The sequence below is a fragment of the Mastacembelus armatus genome, chromosome 8 (genome assembly GCF_900324485.2).
Source record: "Mastacembelus armatus chromosome 8, fMasArm1.2, whole genome shotgun sequence".
Classification (NCBI taxonomy): Eukaryota; Metazoa; Chordata; class Actinopteri; order Synbranchiformes; family Mastacembelidae; genus Mastacembelus; species Mastacembelus armatus.
In genome coordinates this window covers 227,841-247,350 of record NC_046640.1, presented here as the reverse complement: position 1 = coordinate 247,350, position 19,510 = coordinate 227,841, and the positions used below count along the sequence as shown (strand labels likewise).

Here is a 19,510-nt window from a genome sequence, read left to right as displayed (position 1 = left end):
ATTAAAAAAAATAATGTAAGTCATAAAATCCACAAGAGGAATGAAAGCAAATATTTGTGTGTGTGTGTGTGTGTAAATTAAAATTACTTATGTCTTTCAGTCTTGGTGTGTGTGTGCTAAATTTATTTTCTCCTAATCTTGGTGATGCTTCTGTGGTAGAAATACATTTTGTCACTACACTGTATTGTATCTGTAATAGTGTATCTCTCAGGTGTTCGATAAACTTCGATTTTCCCCGCTCAGCGACACACCCGCTGAGAAACTGACTGATAATTGGCGATTCCATAGTCAGGAACGTGAAATAGAGACACGAGCGACCATAGTCAAATGTATCGACATCGAATCAAATCTGAAGCTGCTGGCTAAGGCTAATCGTAAATATGGAAAAATTGTTATTCACGTGGGCAGCATGGTGGCAGAGTGGTTAGCACTGTTGCCTCACACGAAGAAGGTCGTGGGTTTGCATCTCGGCCTTTCTGTGTGGAGTTTGCATGTTCTCCCTGTGCTTGCGTGGGTTTACTCCGGTGACTGGTGACCTGTCCAGGGTGTACCCCTGCCTTCCACCGGAGAGAGAGCTGAGATAGGCTCCAGCAGATCCCCATGACCCTGAGCCAGAAAAAGCGAGTATAGAAAATGGATGGATGGATGTTATTCTCGTCGGCAGCAATGACGCCCGATTACGCCAATCAGAGGTCACTAAAATTAATGTTGAGTCGGTGTGTAACTTTGCTAAATTAATGTCGGACTCCGTAGTTTTCTCTGGACCCCTCCCCAATCTGACCAGCGATGACATGTTTAGCCGCATGTCGTCGTTCTGTCGCTGGCTGTCTAGGTGGTGTCCTGCAAACGATGTGGACTTCATAGACAATTGGGCCACTTTCTGGGGAAAACCCGGTCTGGTAGCGAGAGACAGCATCCATCCCACTTTGAATGGTGCAGCTCTCATCTCTAGAAATTTGTCCGAGTTTATTAGCCGACCTAAAGCCTGACAATCCAGGGTGGGGACCGGGATGCAGAGACTCAGTCTAAAACGCCTCTCTGCAGTTTCCTTAGAGCCGCCGCCCCCCTCAAACCACATAGAGACTGTGTCTGCCCCTCGAACATATAAATCAAATAAATCAGAAGTTAACTGAAGAGGAGTTATTCATAAAAACTTAATGCAAATTAAGACCACTCCTCTTATTGAACAGAAAAACAGAACTGTCAAATGTGGATTATTAAATATCAGGTCTCTTTCATCTAAATCTCTGTTAGTAAATGATTTGATAACTGATCACCAAATTGACCTACTTTATCTTACTGAAACCTGGTTACAGCAGGATGAATATGTCAGTCTGAATGAATCAACCCCCCTCAGTCATAAAAATTATCATGTTCCTCGAAGCACAGGTCGAGCTGGAGGAGTAGCTACAATCTTCCACTCAAACTTATTATTAAACTTTCATCCTCAGAACAGTTATAACTCATTTGAGAGCCTCACTCTTAGTCTCTCACATCCAAACTGGAAAACACAAAAACCAGTTCTACTTGTCATTGTGTACCGTCCACCTGTCCCGTACTCAGAGTTTTTAACTGAATTCCCTGACTTTCTGTCTGATTTAGTGCTTAGATCAGATAAAGTTATTATAGTGGGAGATTTTAACATTCATGTAGATGTTGAAAATAACAGCCTCAGCATTGCATTTAATTCTATAATAGATTCAATTGGTTTCATTCAAAACGTTAATAAAACCACCCACTGTTTCAATCACACCCTTGATCTTTTTCCCCCCAAATCCTGTTTTGTCAGATCATTCTTTAATAACTTTTGAATTTAAAATGATGGATCATGCAGCGTTTGGAAGAAAATTCCACAACAGCAGATGTTTATCCGACAACGCTGTTAATAAATTTAAGAAAATGATTCCATCTTTATTTACATTTATGCCAAGTATAAACATAGTGGAGGGCAACTGCTTCAATCCCACTCCCTACTAAATTGATCATGTTGTTGACAGCGCTGTAACCTCACTGCGTGAAATGCTTGATTCTGTAGCCCCTCTGAAAAAGAAGTTAGTGAATCAGAGAAGACTAGCCCCATGGTATAATTTATATATTCGTACCTTAAAGCAGGCATCACGAAGGCTGGAAAGGAAGTGGCGTTCCACAAACTTAGAGGAAATTTTTCTAGCCTGGAAAAACAGTCTACTAACATATAAAAAAGCTCCCCGTAAAGCCAGAACTGCATACTATTCATCACTAATAGAGGAAAATAAGAACAATCCCAGGTTTCTTTTCAGCACTGTATCCAGGCTGACAAAAAGTCACAGCTCTGTTGAGCCCAGTGTTCCCTTAGCTCTCAGCAGTGATGAATTTATGAGTTTCTTTACAAATAAAATCACAACTATTAGAGATAAAATTCATCAGATGCTTCCTATACCTGCAATAAATGAATCTTCTACTACAGTAGCTCTTGAATCATCTGTAGGACCTCAGTTATGTTTAGGCTGCTTCTCTCCCATAGATCTCTCTGAATTTACATCAGTAGTTGCTTCATCGAAATCATCAACGTGTCTCTTAGACCCCATCCCGACTAGACTGCTTAAAGACACCCTGCCATTAATGAACTCATCTTTAATAGACTTGGTAAATTTATCTCTAGTATCAGGCTACGTACCACAGACCTTTAAGACTGCAGTAATCAAACCTTTACTCAAAAAGCCTAGTCTTGATCCAGGAGTCTTGGCTAATTATAGACCAATATCCAACCTGCCACTTATTTCTAAAATCCTAGAAAAAGCTGTTGCTAAGGCAGCTATCAGACCACTTACACAGGAATGAACTATTTGAAGATTTTCAATCAGGATTTAGAGCACATCATAGTACAGAAACAGCACTGTTAAAAGTTACCAACGATCTTCTCTTAGCCTCAGATAATGGACTTGTTTCTATACTTGTCCTCCTAGACCTTAGTGCTGCATTCGACACCATTGACCACAACATCTTATTACAGAGACTGGAGCATGTGACTGGTATCAGAGGAATAGCGTTAAAATGGTTCCAATCCTATTTATCGGACAGATTCCAGTTTGTTCATGTCCATGATGAACCTTCCACATGAACAAAAGTTAGTTATGGAGTTCCACAAGGCTCTGCGCTAGGACCGATTCTGTTCACCCTGTACATGCTTCCTTTAGGATATGTCATACCACTGCTATGCAGATGACACTCAGTTATATCTATCTATTAAACCTGTTAACACAAACCAGTTAACCAGACTTCAAGCCTGTCTAACTGACATAAAGGCCTGGATGACCAGTAACTTTTTACTTTTAAACTCAGAGAAAACAGAAGTCATTATATTTGGGCCAAAAAATCTCAGAAATAACTTTTCTAAAATTATAGCTACTCTAGATGGCATAACCCTGGCCTCCAGCACTACTGTAAAAAACCTTATTATTTTTGACCAGGACATGTCCTTTAACTCACACATAAAACAAATCTCTAGAACTGCCTTTTTTCACCTGCGCAACATTTCCAAAATTAGGAACATCCTGTCTCAAAATGATGCAGAAAAACTAGTCCATGCATTTGTTACCTCAAGGCTAGATTACTGTAACTCATTACTATCTGGATGTCCCAATATCTCCATAAAAAGCCTCCAATTAATCCAGAATGCTGCAGCCAGACTCCTGACAGGGACTAGCAAGAGAGATCATATTTCTCCTATATTGGCTTCTCTTCATTGGCTCCCTGTAAAATATAGAATAGAATTTAAAATCCTTCTTCTCACATACAAATCCCTTCATAATCAAGCTCCTTCATACCTTATAGACCTCATAGTACCATATTATCCCAATAGACCACTTCGCTCTCAGAGTGCAGGTCTACTTGTGGTTCCCAGAGTTTCCAAAAGCAGAATAGGAGGCAGAGCCTTTAGCTATCAAGCTCCTCTCCTGTGGAACCAGCTCCCAGCCTGGGTTCAGGAGGCAGACACTCTCTATACTTTTAAGGCTAGACTTAAAACCTTCCTCTTTGACAAAGCATATAGTTAGGGCTGGCTTCAGGCAACCCTGAACCATCCCTTAGTTATGCTGCTATAGGCCTAGACTGCCCAAGAACCATCGGTGCACTGAGCTCCCCTACCCTAAACCCCCCCTTCCCTTCCCTTCCCTTCCCTTCCCCTCCCCTCCCCTCCTCTCCTCCCACCTTATGTATATTCCTGCAGTGTCTATTTGTTGTTTATTGTTGCTGTTCTTTTCTCTCTGCTCTATCCACTCACCCCAACCGGTCGAGGCAGATGGGCCTCTGAGGCAGATGGGCCAAACTGAGCCCGGTTCTGCTGGAGGTTTTTTCTTCCGTTAAAGGGAGTTTTTCCTCTCCACTGTCGCCAAGTGCTTGCTCATAAGGGAATTGTTGGGTTTTTAGTTTTAGTTTTTGTAAAGTGCCTTGAGATGATTTGTATTGTGATTTGGCGCTATACAAATAAAATTGAATTGAATTGAATTAAAGTCAGTGTCATATTCTGGGCTTGTGCTATTACCTTCTGTTACATTCCACTTGTCATGTTTCATACTTCGCAGTAGCATGTTAACATATTAAAGATTGATTCAAACTGATACATAAGCTTTATATATAAAGTTATAATATAATGGAATCTAATTTAATCCAATTCAGTCTAGTGTAAATGAATCTAAATGAAATAGATTTATCTAATATAATCTGTCCTAGTCTTCTTCTCCTTTCGGCTGCTCCCTTCAGGGGTCGCCACAGCGAATCATCTGCCTCCATTTAACGCTATCCTCTGTATCCTCCTCACCCACACCAACAATCCTCATGTCCTCCTTCACTACATCCAAGAATCTCCTCTTTGGTCTTCCTCTAGCCCTCCTTCCTGGCAGCTCTAACCTCAGCATCCTTTTACCAATATATTCACTGTCCCTCCTCTGAACATGTCCAAATCAGCTCAATCTGGCTTCTTCTCCAAAACATCTAACATGAGCTGTCCCTCTGATGTACTCATTCCTGATCCTATCCATCCTCGTCACTCCCAGAGAGAACCTCAACATCTTCAGCTCTGCTATCTCCAGCTCTGCCACCTTCTTCACCTCTACTCTCTATAACCTTATCGTTCTACTTGAGTCCCTCTCATTTACACACGTACTCTGTTTTACTGCGGCTAACCTTCATTCCTCTCCTTTCCAAAGCAAATCTCCACCTCTCTAGATTTTCTTCAACCTGCTCCCTGCTCTCACTATAGATGACAATGTTATCTGCAAACATCATGGTCCACGGAGATTCCTGTTGAACCTCATCTGTTAGCCTGTCCATCACCACAGCAAACAAGAAGGGGCTCAAAGCCGATCCCTGGTGCAGCCCCACCTCCACCTTGAACTCTTCTGTCACCCCTACAGCACACCTCACCACTGTCTTACAGCTCTCATACATGTCCTGCGCCATTCGAACATACTTCTCTGCCACTCCAGACTTCCTCATACAAAACCACAGTTCCTCTCTCGGCACCCTGTCATACGCTTTTTCCAAATCTACAAAGACACAATGCAGCTCCTTCTGGCCTTCTCTGTACTTCTCCATCAGCATTCTCAAAGCAAATATTGCATCTGTGGTGCTCTTTCTTGGCATGAAACCATACTGCTGCTTACAAATGCTCACTTCTGACCTCAGCCTAGCCTCCACTACTCTTTCCCATAACTTCATTGTGTGACTCATCAGCCACAACTCTGCACGTCTCCCTTGTTCTTAAAGATCGGCACCAGTACACTTCTCCTCCATTCCTCAGGCATCCTCTCACTCTCCAAGATCTTGTTAAGTAGCCCAGTCAAAAACTCTACTGCCACCTTTCCTAAACACTTCCATACTTCCACAGGTATGTCATCCGGACCAACTGCCTTTCCACTGCCTCTCTTCAAGCCTTCCTCACTTCAGCCTTACTTATCTTTGCCACTTCCTGCTCCACAACAGTCACCTCTTCTATACTCTGTGCTCTCTGACATTTTCCTTCATATTTACACTCCTCCAAATTCTCCACACTCAGTAACAAACTAATCATACATGCGAATCACAAATATGACTAATCTGTCCTAGTCTAATCTGCAGTAATCTAATCTGAGCTAGTCTGGTGCAGGCTAATTATTTCTAATAGTGTATTTCTGAGTGTCGAAATGTTTTCACTGCTTCATAAAATGCGTGAAAGTGTTACCTCTCTGTTTCTACAGTTTAATCCAAGAGGAGCTGGATTGAACAATGAGGTCCTGCTGTAGCAGAGGGTCCTCCAATTTTAACCACTCCTCTCCCAGCAACGATCTCACACTGCTGGAGCCTGAGGCATCTGTCTCTGTAGGGATGTATTCTGTAGTATGTTTGTGTGTGTAAACCCAGGAATATAGTATGTGTGGAGAATCTGGAGGAGTGTAAATATGAAGGTTGGGGGTTTATATTTGAAAATAAAGAAAATTATTCTAGTGTTAGCAGGTTAACGTATAGCAGAAGGCAAGAGAGTAGCAGAAAAATTACACAGGAAAGGTGAAAGGAAGATGGGGAAAAGCATTAAAGAGGAGAGAGCAACGAGGGAAATGAGGTTGACAGGCAGGGAAAATCAAAGAAGAAAGGTGACGAGCAAAGGAAACATGGAAAGACACTGGACGTGGCAAATACAAAAAAAAAAGCAAATACAAAATCAAAAATGAACAGGAATGTGGAGGAGACAGCGAAAGAAGCATAAATGTCAAAAATTACAGCATAAAAGGGAGAAAAAAGTTTAAAAATCAGTGAAATGGAGAGTGGCAGAGTGTGAAAGAGACAGCAGGACAATAAAGACTGGTGTGATGACAGCACAACACTCAACACTTTACAATGTGATCTGGCTGTTCTGCCAGATCACATTGTAAAACCTGCACATAAAGAGTTTCATTTCAAATCAAGACATCCAGAAACAGACTTAAATGTTTAAAAGTTTAAAATGCTGAAAGAAAGTTCCATTGTGTGGGTAACAGGATATATTTTGTATTTCTCTTCTCTTGATTGTACACAAATCAAATCCACATATCTTATTATCAAGGAGGCTGCTGCATGTGTTATAAAACACGACTGTTGTTGAAAAACATTAAAAACACATAGTGAGTCATACTGTTGCACTGGGTCATATGTTCCTTTATTTATCATGGACATACTATATAACCTGATTTTGACTAAATCTGACATTCAGTGCACAAAGTATTCAGACCCCCTTTCATTTTTGTTATGTTGCAGCCTGATACTACCATTGGTTAAATTCTTTTTTTTTTTTCATTAAAGCAACACTATGCAGTTTTTCGGCTTTAAAATAATGTCTCTAAAATAATTTCAGAGTTAGAACATCTCTTAACCGGACGAATTCTACTACCGCTGCAGCCTGAGTGGGCTCACATCGGCTGAAACAGATTATGGACTTTTTCCGGAGGCTTTTATTTTCTGGACACTACTTCCTGCCGACTCTTGGGGTTTTCAATGGATTGACCTAATTGTCTGATTCATCGCACCTCTACACACTGCACCATTTAAGGAGGACTACGACAGCTCATTCCTTGCCAGATTGTGGTTAACGCTCCCGTTGACACTATCCAGCCGTTAGACTGAATTCCTGTCTGAAATTACTGATGAACTTGCCTTTGAACTTGTTATGTTGTTTTCTTCATCAGAGTACCTGTGTTTTTCGTGGAACCTGCCTCGACCTGCATTGCTAGTTTGACAGACAAAGACAACTCAGTCCGTATCCAGCAAAGGAAAATAGACGATCTTTCTAAGGACTCAGCTATGATACATAAAGAGAGATAAGTGACCTCACTTGTGTTTTTCTTTGGCTGTTTGAAGAGGATAAATTCGTTTGGAACAATACCTTTTCCAAGTAAATGAACATTAAGGAGCAAGCAGTACTCTCATTTGACTTCATACACAAGTTATTAGAATAAGAAGACCGGCGCCATTGGAGTTTGTGTATTTCAGGATTTATTATCTGCTTCTCGGAGTTTGAAGAATAATAGGAACTTAATGTATCGCCACGACAAAGGACCGAAAAACAAGGGGAAGCGACAACACGAAAAGGAATCCAAGAATTCTCCATTTGCCTCACCTACCTGCATATCTGAGTACACCTTCTCAGGGGCAGACATCCAAAGCTGTCAGTAGAACATTACTTTCTCTGCCAAAGAACTTAAACTACATTCTTGGGTAATCAGTAAATTAATACATAGTTTCTCAGTGCCATTATCTCGGGTCCATCCTAACTTTTATTTGTTTCGTTTTAGATCCAGTTGGCTCAGAATCCGGACCTTCTACCAGATCCATCCTCACTTTCAATAAACATTGTTAAAGATCTCCTTACCTCTTTTGTTGTCAGTTTTCTGAGCTCTTGATAAATTCTTGTCGGAACCCTAACACTATGTAACTTTTGTGTGTGGGTATAGGATCACTCAGCCCCGCCCATCAGCGGAGTCAATAGCCAGCACTCTCTCCACCTTCAATACCATGACTGAGGTGAGACCCTTGAGCAAGGCACCGAACCCCCAACTGCTCCCCGGGCTGCCCACTGCTCCGGTGTGTGCACAATGTGTGTTCACTGCTGTGCGTGTACACTTTGGGTGTGTTCACTGCTGTGTGTCTGCACTTTGGGTGGGTTAAAATGCAGAGTGGAATTTCCCAGTTTGGGATGAATAAAGTAAAATCTTAATCTTAATCTTACTCGTAGCATGGGTGGAGTTATCCAACAGCTAACTATAAGGCGAAATGATCTAACATAGGATTCTCAAAATCAACGCCATGGCAGAGCCAGGGAAGAAACCAAAGAGGGTTTTGTCAGAGGAAGCAAAGAAAAGAGAGCGTGATCAGACACAAGCCTGAACACGAATCAACATTGGACGAGCTTACACTGGATTCGCTGGTCCCATCATCTTATACAGCAACAGTATTTACGACACTCGTAACAGACCAATTGTGCTTCTCAACCAGAAGGGGGAAACTGTTAGCAAAAGTTGCATAGTGTTAATTAATCTACACTCAGTGCCACTTAATTACAATGTCAATTCAATTCAATTCAATTTTATTTGTATAGCGCCAAATCACAATACAAATCATCTCAAGGCACTTTACAAAAACTAAAACTAAAAACCCAACAATTCCCTTATGAGCAAGCACTTGGCGACGGTGGAGAGGAAAAAACTCCCTTTAACGGAAGAAAAAAAAAAACCTCCAGCAGAACCGGGCTCAGTTTGGGCGGCCATCTGCCTCGACCGGTTGGGGTGAGTGGATAGAGCAGAGAGAAAAGAACAGCAACAATAAACAACAAATAGACACTGCAAGTTGGTGGGGCCAGTAACTGCACATCAGCGATAAACAGCTCCAGGACCAGGGACACCTGCAGAAGGTACAGAGAGAGAGAGAGAGAGAGAGAGGGAGGGAGAGAGCACAAACTAGGGTAGACAAGGTTAGTAACATTCAATGGTGGAATATACATGAGGTGGGAGAGAAGGGGGGGGTTAGGGTAGGGGAGCTCAGTGCACCGATGGTCCTCGGGCAGTCTAGGCCTATAGCAGCATAACTAACTAAGGGATGGTTCAGGGTTGCCTGAAGCCAGCCCTAACTATATGCTTTGTCAAAGAGGAAGGTTTTAAGTCCTCCATAATACTCAAATGGAAGAAGTTTGGCACAACCAGGAGTTGTGTGAGCTGTTGGAACCTCCCTGATCAGGACGCCCCCTGTTGGTATTGCTCTCCGGGTAAGCGAATCACTTTTGTCTTGCAAGCCTGTCGTGTTGTGTGTGTTGTATAGTTCGTCTCACAGACTAGCAACAGACTAGCTAGTTTAACACACCTAAAAACCAACTAAACTCTAAACAATTCATTAACTGCTACATTCCGGTACTAGTCAAGTACCTTTCTATTTTGACCGGTATTTATTCCTATTTCCTGACTTAGTGCTCGTTAGCCTACCAGTTAGCTTAGCTAGCTAGTTAGCTTAGCTAACATGGCCTCTCCCTCTCGCTCTCTTTCCTGCTCGGTGTGCCACATGTTTAGCTATTCCTCTGCCTCCTTTAGCGATAATGATACCTGTAATAAGTGTAAGGTTCTGTTAGCCTTGGAGGCGAGGATCACTGATTTGGAAGCGCAGCTCTGCACCTTCGAACCAAAGCCAGCTAGCCTAGCCCCGTTAGCTGGTGTGGAGCCACCGAGCTCAGGGTCTGTTAGCAGTCCAAGGGCAGCTCCGGAGCAGTCCGGAGAATTAGCCTGGGTGACGGTCCGACGGAAATGTACTCCTAAGCAGAAGTCCACGGCTCATCACCTGCCTGTTCACGTTTCTAATAGATTTTCCCTGCTCAGCGACACACCCGCTGAGAAACCGACTCTGATAATTGGCGATTCTATAGTCAGGAACGTGAAAATAGAGACACCAGCGACCATAGTCAAATGCATTCCTGGGGCCAGAGCGGGCGACATCGAATCAAATCTGAAGCTGCTGGTTAAGGCTAATCGTAAATATGGAAAAATTGTTATTCACGTCGGCAGCAATGACGCCCGATTACGCCAATCGGAGGTCACTAAAAATAATGTTGAGTCGGTGTGTAACTTTGCTAAATTAATGTCGGACTCCGTAGTTTTCTCTGGACCCCTCCCCAATCTGACATGCGGCTAAGCATGTCGTCGTTCCGTTGCTGGCTGTCTAGGTGGTGTCCAGCAAACGATGTGGGCTTCATAGACAATTGGGCCACTTTCTGGGGAAAACCCGGTCTGGTAGCGAGAGACGGCATCCATCCCACTTTGAATGGTGCAGCTCTCATCTCTAGAAATTTGTCCAAGTTTATTAGCCGACCTAAAGCCTGACAATCCAGGGTGGGGACCGGGATGCAGAGACTCAGTCTAAAACGCCTCTCTGCAGTTTCCTTAGAGCCGCCGCCGCCCTCAAACCACATAGAGACTGTGTCTGCCCCTCGAACATATAAATCAAATAAATCAGAAGTTAACAGAAGAGGAGTTATTCATAAAAACTTAATGCAAATTAAGACCACTCCTCTTATTGAACAGAAAAACAGAACTGTCAAATGTGGATTATTAAATATCAGGTCTCTTTCATCTAAATCTCTGTTAGTAAATGATTTGATAACTGATCACCAAATTGACCTACTTTATCTTACTGAAACCTGGTTACAGCAGGATGAATATGTCAGTCTGAATGAATCAACCCCCCTCAGTTATAAAAATTATCATGTTCCTCGAAGCACAGGTCGAGGTGGAGGAGTAGCTACAATCTTCCACTCAAACTTATTATTAAACTTTCATCCTCAGAACAGTTATAACTCATTTGAGAGCCTCACTCTTAGTCTCTCACATCCAAACTGGAAAACACAAAAACCAGTTCTACTTGTCATTGTGTACCGTCCACCTGTCCCGTACTCAGAGTTTTTAACCGAATTCCCTGACTTTCTGTCTGATTTAGTGCTTAGATCAGATAAAGTCATTATAGTGGGAGATTTTAACATTCATGTAGATGTTGAAAATAACAGCCTCAGCATTGCATTTAATTCTATATTAGATTCAATTGGTTTCATTCAAAACGTTAATAAAACCACCCACTGTTTCAATCACACCCTTGATCTTTTTCCCCCCAAATCCTGTTTTGTCAGATCATTCTTTAATAACTTTTGAATTTAAAATGATGGATCATGCAGCGTTTGGAAGAAAATTCCACAACACTGTTAATAAATTTAAGAAAATGATTCCATCTTTATTTACATCTATGCCAAGTATAAACATAGTGGAGGGCAGCTGCTTCAATCCCACTCCCTACTAAATTGATCATGTTGTTGACAGCGCTGTAACCTCACTGCGTGAAACGCTTGATTCTGTAGCCCCTCTGAAAAAGAAGTTAGTGAATCAGAGAAGACTAGCCCCATGGTATAATTTATATATTCGTACCTTAAAGCAGGCATCACGAAGGCTGGAAAGGAAGTGGCATTCCACAAACTTAGAGGAAATTTTTCTAGCCTGGAAAAACAGTCTACTAACATATAAAAAAGCTCCCCGTAAAGCCAGAACTGCATACTATTCATCACTAATAGAGGAAAATAAGAACAATCCCAGGTTTCTTTTCAGCACTGTATCCAGGCTGACAAAAAGTCACAGCTCTGTTGAGCCCAGTGTTCCCTTAGCTCTCAGCAGTGATGAATTTATGAGTTTCTTTACAAATAAAATCACAACTATTAGAGATAAAATTCATCAGATGCTTCCTATACCTGCAATAAATGAATCTTCTACTACAGTAGCTCTTGAATCATCTGTAGGATCTCAGTTATGTTTAGGCTGCTTCTCTCCCATAGATCTCTCTGAATTTACATCAGTAGTTGCTTCATCGAAATCATCAACGTGTCTCTTAGACCCCATCCCGACTAGACTCCTTAAAGACACCCTGCCATTAATGAACTCATCTTTATTAGACTTGGTAAATTTATCTCTAGTATCAGGCTACGTACCACAGACCTTTAAGACTGCAGTAATCAAACCTTTACTCAAAAAGCCTAGTCTTGATCCAGGAGTCTTGGCTAATTATAGACCAATATCCAACCTGTCATTTATTTCTAAAATCCTAGAAAAAGCTGTTGCTAAGGCAGCTATCAGACCACTTACACAGGAATGAACTATTTGAAGATTTTCAATCAGGATTTAGAGCACATCATAGTACAGAAACAGCACTGTTAAAAGTCACCAATGATCTTCTCTTAGCCTCAGACAATGGACTTGTTTCTATACTTGTCCTCCTAGACTTTAGTGCTGAATTCGACACCATTGACCACAACATCTTATTACAGAGACTGGAGCATGTGACTGGTATCAGAGGAACAGCGTTAAAATGGTTCCAATCCTATTTATCGGACAGATTCCAGTTTGTTCATGTCCATGATGAACCTTCCACATGAACAAAAGTTAGTTATGGAGTTCCACAAGGCTCTGTGCTAGGACCGATTCTGTTCGCCCTGTACATGCTTCCTCTAGGATATGTCATACCACTGCTATGCAGATGACACTCAGTTATATCTATCTATTAAACCTGTTAACACAAACCAGTTAACCAGACTTCAAGCCTGTCTAACTGACATAAAGTCCCGGATGACCAGTAACTTTCTACTTTTAAACTCGGAGAAAACAGAAGTCATTATATTTGGGCCACAAAATCTCAGAAATAACTTTTCTAAAATTATAGCTACTCTAGATGGCATAGCCCTGGCCTCCAGCACTACCGTAAAAAACCTTGGAGTTATTTTTGACCAGGACATGTCCTTTAACTCACACATAAAACAAACCTCTAGAACTGCCTTCTTTCACCTGCGCAACATTTCCAAAATTAGGAACATCCTGTCTCAAAATGATGCAGAAAAACTAGTCCATGCATTTGTTACCTCAAGGCTAGATTACTGTAACTCATTACTATCTGGATGTCCCAATATCTCCATAAAAAGCCTCCAATTAATCCAGAATGCCGCAGCCAGAGTCCTGACAGGAGCTAGCAAGAGAGATCATATTTCTCCTATATTGGCTTCTCTTCATTGGCTCCCTGTAAAATATAGAATAGAATTTAAAATCCTTCTTCTCACATATAAATCCCTTCATAATCAAGCTCCTTCATACCTTAAAGACCTCATAGTACCATATTATCCCAATAGACCACTTCGCTCTCAGAGTGCAGGTCTACTTGTGGTTCCCAGAGTTTCCAAAAGCAGAATGGGAGGCAGAGCCTTTAGTTATCAAGCTCCTCTCCTCCAGCTCCCAGCCTGGGTTCAGGAGGCAGACACTCTCTATAATTTTAAGGCTAGACTTAAAACCTTCCTCTTTGACAAAGCATATAGTTGGGGCTGGCTTCAGGCAACCCTGAACCATCCCTTAGTTATGCTGCTATAGGTCTAGACTGCCCGAGGACCATCGGTGCACTGAGCAACCCTACCCTAACCCCCCCCCCCCCCCCCCCCCCCCCCCCCCCCTCCCTTCCCCTCCCCTCTCTTCCTCTCCTCCCACCTCATGTATATTCCACCATTGAATGTCACTAACCTTGTGCTCTCTCTCCCCTAGTTTGTGCTCTCTCCCTCTCTCTCTGTTCTCTCTCTGTACCTTCTGCAGGTGTCCCTGGTCCTGGAGCTGTATATTGCTGATGTGCAGTTACTGGTCCCACCAACCTGCAGTGTCTATTTGTTGTTTATTGTTGCTGTTCTTTTCTCTCTGCTCTATCCACTCACCCCAACCGGTCGAGGCAGATGGCCGCCCAAAGTGAGCCCGGTTCTGCTGGAGGTTTTTTCTTCCGTTAAAGGGAGTTTTTCTTCTCCACTGTCGCCAAGTGCTTGCTCATAAGGGAATTGTTGGGTTTTTAGTTTTAGTTTTTGTAAAGTGCCTTGAGATGATTTGTATTGTGATTTGGCGCTATACAAATAAAATTGAATTGAATTGAATTGAATTGAACTGGTCGCTCAGCCAAACTGAGGAATTGTGGGAGAAGGGCCTCAGTAAGAAAGGTGACCAAAAATCCAATGGCCACTCTGACTGAGCTCCAGAGATCCTGTGTGGAGATGGGCCAAGGTTCCAGAAGGGCAGCCATCACTGCAGCCCTCCACCGATTTGGGCTTTATGGCAGAGTGGTTAGACAGAAGCTTCTCCTCAGTGAAAACACATGACAGCTGCTTGGAGTTTGCAAAAAAGCACCTGAAGGACTCTCAGACTGTGAGGAACAAGAGTCTTTGGTTTGATGAAACCAAGATTGAACTGTTTGGCCTCAGTTTCAAACGTTATGTCTGGAGGAAACCAGTCACCTTACCTGCCAAATACCATCATCAGGCTGTGGTCGATCAGGGACACCTCTGTGAATGTCCTAGATTGGCCCAGCCTGAGCCCTGACATGAACCCTGTTGAACATCTCTGGAGAGACCTGAAAATGTCTGTCCACTGATAGTCCTCATCCAACCTGACTGAGCTTGAGAGGATTAACAAAGAATAATGGCAGAAAATCCCCAAGTCCAGGTGAGCAAAGTTTGTTGTGCCATACCTAAAAAGACCAGAGGCTGTAAATTGCTGACAAAGGTGCTTTGTACTGAGTAAAGGGTGTGATATTTCAGTTTTTCTTTTTAATAAATTTACAGACATTACTAAAATTCTGTTTTCACTTTGTCATTATGTGGTTCTGAGAGTAGATTAATGAGAAAAAATGAATTTAGTTGAGAACAATTGTAGAATCAGGCTGCACCATAACAAAACTGAAAAAAGGGAAGGCGGCCTGAATCCTTTCTGAATGCAGTGAGTGCACTTGTTCTCTTCTTTTGTCTTTTCATGGGATTTGTTGACAGTAAAAAAACGTTTAACATTCATCTCTAAAAAAAAAAAAAAACTACAGGTGACATTATAGTCCCATTAAAAGAATCGTGTTTTTAAATGAAATAATGTTTGTATGAGCACAGTTTAATAGAAAGAAACGTCTGTGATGAACACAGAATATAGCACCCACAGAAGACCAGTATTATCCTGTGTTTAGTCTATCTCAGTGTAGAGTCAAAATATTGCAAATTTTTTTCCACCATTGTAAATCCATAGTCACTTCAACAGCAGTGCAGATGGTAGTGCTGCAGCAGCCTCTGCAGTACCTCTGCAGTACAGATGCAGGATAAATGTATGAAGAGACTTCTGCTCTGTTGTTTGAAGCACTGAATGTACAGAATCACCAGATTAAATAGCAGTACCATTCAGTGCCATTCACTGACATGTTATTGGTGCCAACTTGGAGAGAGCTCTGAATGGTAAACAGTCTGAAGGGAGTGAACCTCATAGTGATGTTCAAACTGTCACTCAAAACGATGGAGGAAAGTGAATGGGAATTTGAATGAAAGAGTTTTACTTTAGCATAAAGAATGTGGATGTCCCTCTACTTTTTGTTGTACAGTTCCCGTATGTCTGCATATGTGACACATTCTGTCGAGCAGTACATCTGTAAAATGCATTTTTATATTTTTATGAGTATTATTACTTTGTCCATCCCCTGTATGCAAGTGTGCATATGTGCTTGGAGCTGTCTGACTGTTACATGTGTGCGTTGATGTTTTTGCACACAACACACACTACAGTATGTACCATTCAAGACCATGCAATGAGCAATAGGCAAATGCCGTCATTTCTATACCAGTACACCCCCCTAAATCCTACACCTTATCTCCCCCCCCCCACACCTTCTTACCTTTTCGAACGTTCCCATCTGTTGTGCGCTGGAACTCTCCAGCGCTCAGCAGGAAGCAGGCCCGGTCATGGGGGTAACGCTCACGGCTGGTGGTGGAACCGAGGCCCCCAGTGGCCGGGCTGCGCTCATCCCCAAGGACCTGGTCTATGGTGGGGCAGTCTTCGTTGGCCAGGGCCGCTGCATTGGCCGCCGCGTCGCCATTCTGCTTGGAGTCTGCAAGAAGGGCGTAAAAGAAATAAAGGGTTGAGAGATGTGGGGCAGCAGTATAGTAGTTGCTATGTTTTTTTTTACGTTTTTTTGTATGTTTTTTTCTTACAATGTGCACTGTGTAGAGTAGTGTACACTAGAGAGGAACTGTTGGCCCTGTTGAAGATTGAACACGGAGTAACTCACCCAATCCTGACTATGCTGAGGAGACAGTTTCGTGGATGTAGAGCCAGGGCTAAGTTAAAGGCTAAGATGAACAATAGAAGGTTGAGATACAAGCCGTTTCTACCGTCTGTGCTCATGAGGAAAGTTAACTCACTGCTTTACAAGTGTGACAAGCTGGAGACACTTGGAACCAGGAGGAACCAGTGGATGTACAGGGAGTGCACTTTGATAGTCTCTCTGAGTCCTGGTTGAACAACAACATACTGGACTCATGTGTGGATATACCTGGCTTCACAGCTGTACGAGTGGACAGAGATCCAAGGACGAGTGGAAGGACGAGCGGTGGGGGAGTTATTCTACTTTTCAATTAAAAATGAGTTAACCCCCGAAATGTGACTGTGATCTTTCAGACATTGGACTGATCTCAGTTGGTTTTCGCCCAAACTAAGTTGTTTGTGTACATTGTTGTTTACATTCCACCGAAGGGGAAGGGATTCATTGAGAGACTGCTTTGAGTGCACCAACTGGGATGTACTGATGGGGCAGCAGGAAATGGACAATGACTTAGACAGGAGAGTCAACATCATCACTGACTACGACTATGGAGAAGCTGAGGAGTAAACAATGGGAGCTCAAAAAGGCGAGCTGAGGTGGAGTAAAGAAAAACAGCGGGAGAACAATACTACCAGGGAGGTGTGGAAAGGGGTAAGGACCATCACTGGCTACAAACTGAACAACTCTCAGCCTTTGGATGGTGATGTGGATAGAGCCAATACCTTCAACCAGTATTACATCAGGTTTGACGATGTGGCTACTTCCACCTACATCTCTACAGCTACTCCCTCCACCACCACCCCAGCAGTTGCTCCCTCCACCTCTGAAGTTCCTCACTACACTTTATTCTCTATGTCTGCTCCCTCCACTTCCACCTCCACTTCTGCTGCTGCTCCCACCACCATTTACACTATGGCTGTTCCCGCCACCATTACCTCTGTGGCTGCCCTCCCTCTCCAACATGACAGGTGCTCCCTCTACCTCCACCTATGAGGCTGCTCTCCCAATTTCCACCTCTGAGGCTGCCCTCTCCACCCCCACATCTGCAGCTCCTTACTATACCTCATCTTCTATGACTGCTACCTCCATCTCCACCTGTATGGCTGCTCCCTCTACCTCCACCATCCCTCTATTACAATCTGAACAGCTCCTTCTCTCTAACAACAGGAGAGGTTGGAGCTGAGCTCAGGAGCTAGGAAAGGTAGATGGAGTATGTCCAAGGCTTCGTAAGGACTATGCAGGACAACTTAGCTGTCCCTCTTCAGAGGCACAGTATATGTCTTCGGCTGGAAAAAGTCCCGGTGCTGTGGAAGTCTTCTTGTCAGGGCGGTCAGTGGAGTTGAATAACTAGACCTGTGGCTTTGACATTCCATATCATGAAGACCTTGGAGCAACTCCTTGTCTATCACATGAGGCTGCAGGTTGAGGAGGATCTTGATCCCCTTCAGTTTGCCTATCAGAAACACATGGGAGTGGAAGATGCAGTGCTTTACATGCTGCACCGGGCATATGCCTATCTGGATGTGCCTAGTTCATATGTGAGGATTATGTTCTTCGACTTCTCCAGTGCTTTCAACACTATACGGCCTCCTATACTGAGAGACAAGCCTCTATGTATGGGGGTGGCCCCCTCCCTGACGTAATGGATTATGGACTATTTGACTTCCAGACCACAGTATGTCAGTCTGGGGAGATGTGTTTCTGGGACACTGGAATGCAGCATTGGGTTAGGCAAGGGACTGTTCTTGCTCCTTTTCTGTTTAGAAGTATTAGCATGTACCACATTCCATATGCCACATTCAGAAGTATTCTGATGATACAGCTGTTGTGGCATGTGTGCGCGGTGGACAGGACCTACAGGGACCTAGTGGAGGCCTTCACTGACTGGAGCAAAAAGAACTATTTTCTCCTGAACACCACCAAGACAAAGGAGCTGGTGGGGGATTTTAGGAGATCAAAAGCACCATGCCAGTCAGTCTGCATTGATGGACAGGAGATAGAAACTGTAGACCTGGGGTAGTACTGGACGAAAAACTGGAGTGGTCTGCCAATGTGGATGCAGTGTACAGAAAAGGGCAGGTCTCTTCTTGAGACAGCTCAGTTCATACAGTGTCTGCAGTGACATGCTGTCCATGTTCTATCACACTGTCATGGCAACTACACTGTTCTACGCTGCTGTCTATTGGGGGAGTGGCATTATGGACAGAGACTGTAGGCGCCTGGACAAACTGGTGAAAAAGGCCAGTTCTGTACTAGGCAGGGGGCTGGACCCGTTCAGAACTGTGGTGGAGCAGCAGATATGGAGGAAGCTGCTTTCTTTGTTGAACAATAATAAACACCCTCTACATGATATACTGACTAAACAGAGTAGCAGCTGCAGTGGGAGGCTCATCTGCTGCAGAACTGAGAGATTGAGGAGATCCTTTGTCCCCACAGCCATTAGACTTTTTAATAGTAATTGTTGATACGTTATTTATGCTACTTATGTTATATGTTATTGACTGGGTGCCTTTATCTGTTTATTGTATTTTATATTTTATTTTATATTTTATAGTGAAATTTCTATGTTGAAGTTAATATAAGAGCTGCAGGACAATCTGAATTTCCCCCATGGGGGATGAATAAAGTATCTATCTATCTATCTATCTATCTATCTATCTATCTATCTATCTATCTATCTAAAGACAGTGGAGAAGGTATGACAAGAGGAATGAAATGGAAAAGGAAGTCAGGGAGGGAGGAAGGAAATGTTGGAGTACAGTAAATGTGGAGAGGAATGAAAAGAAAACATGAAAAAGAAAGGAGGCAAGAGAAATGGGGAAAGAGGAAACAAGGAAACATTCAAGTAAAATGC

General features: G+C 42.9%; 1 protein-coding gene across 1 annotated transcript in view; it reads right to left on the bottom strand.

Annotated features, from left to right (window-relative positions):
• Positions 1-19,510, bottom strand: part of LOC113141137 (potassium voltage-gated channel subfamily C member 1-like) — an 80,420-nt gene that overhangs the window by 13,728 nt on the left and 47,182 nt on the right. Inside the window, exon 4 of the mRNA XM_026325373.1 lies at positions 16,231-16,443. Within this exon, the coding sequence (XP_026181158.1) occupies positions 16,231-16,443 (213 nt within the window). The remainder of the gene's footprint in view (positions 1-16,230; positions 16,444-19,510) is intronic.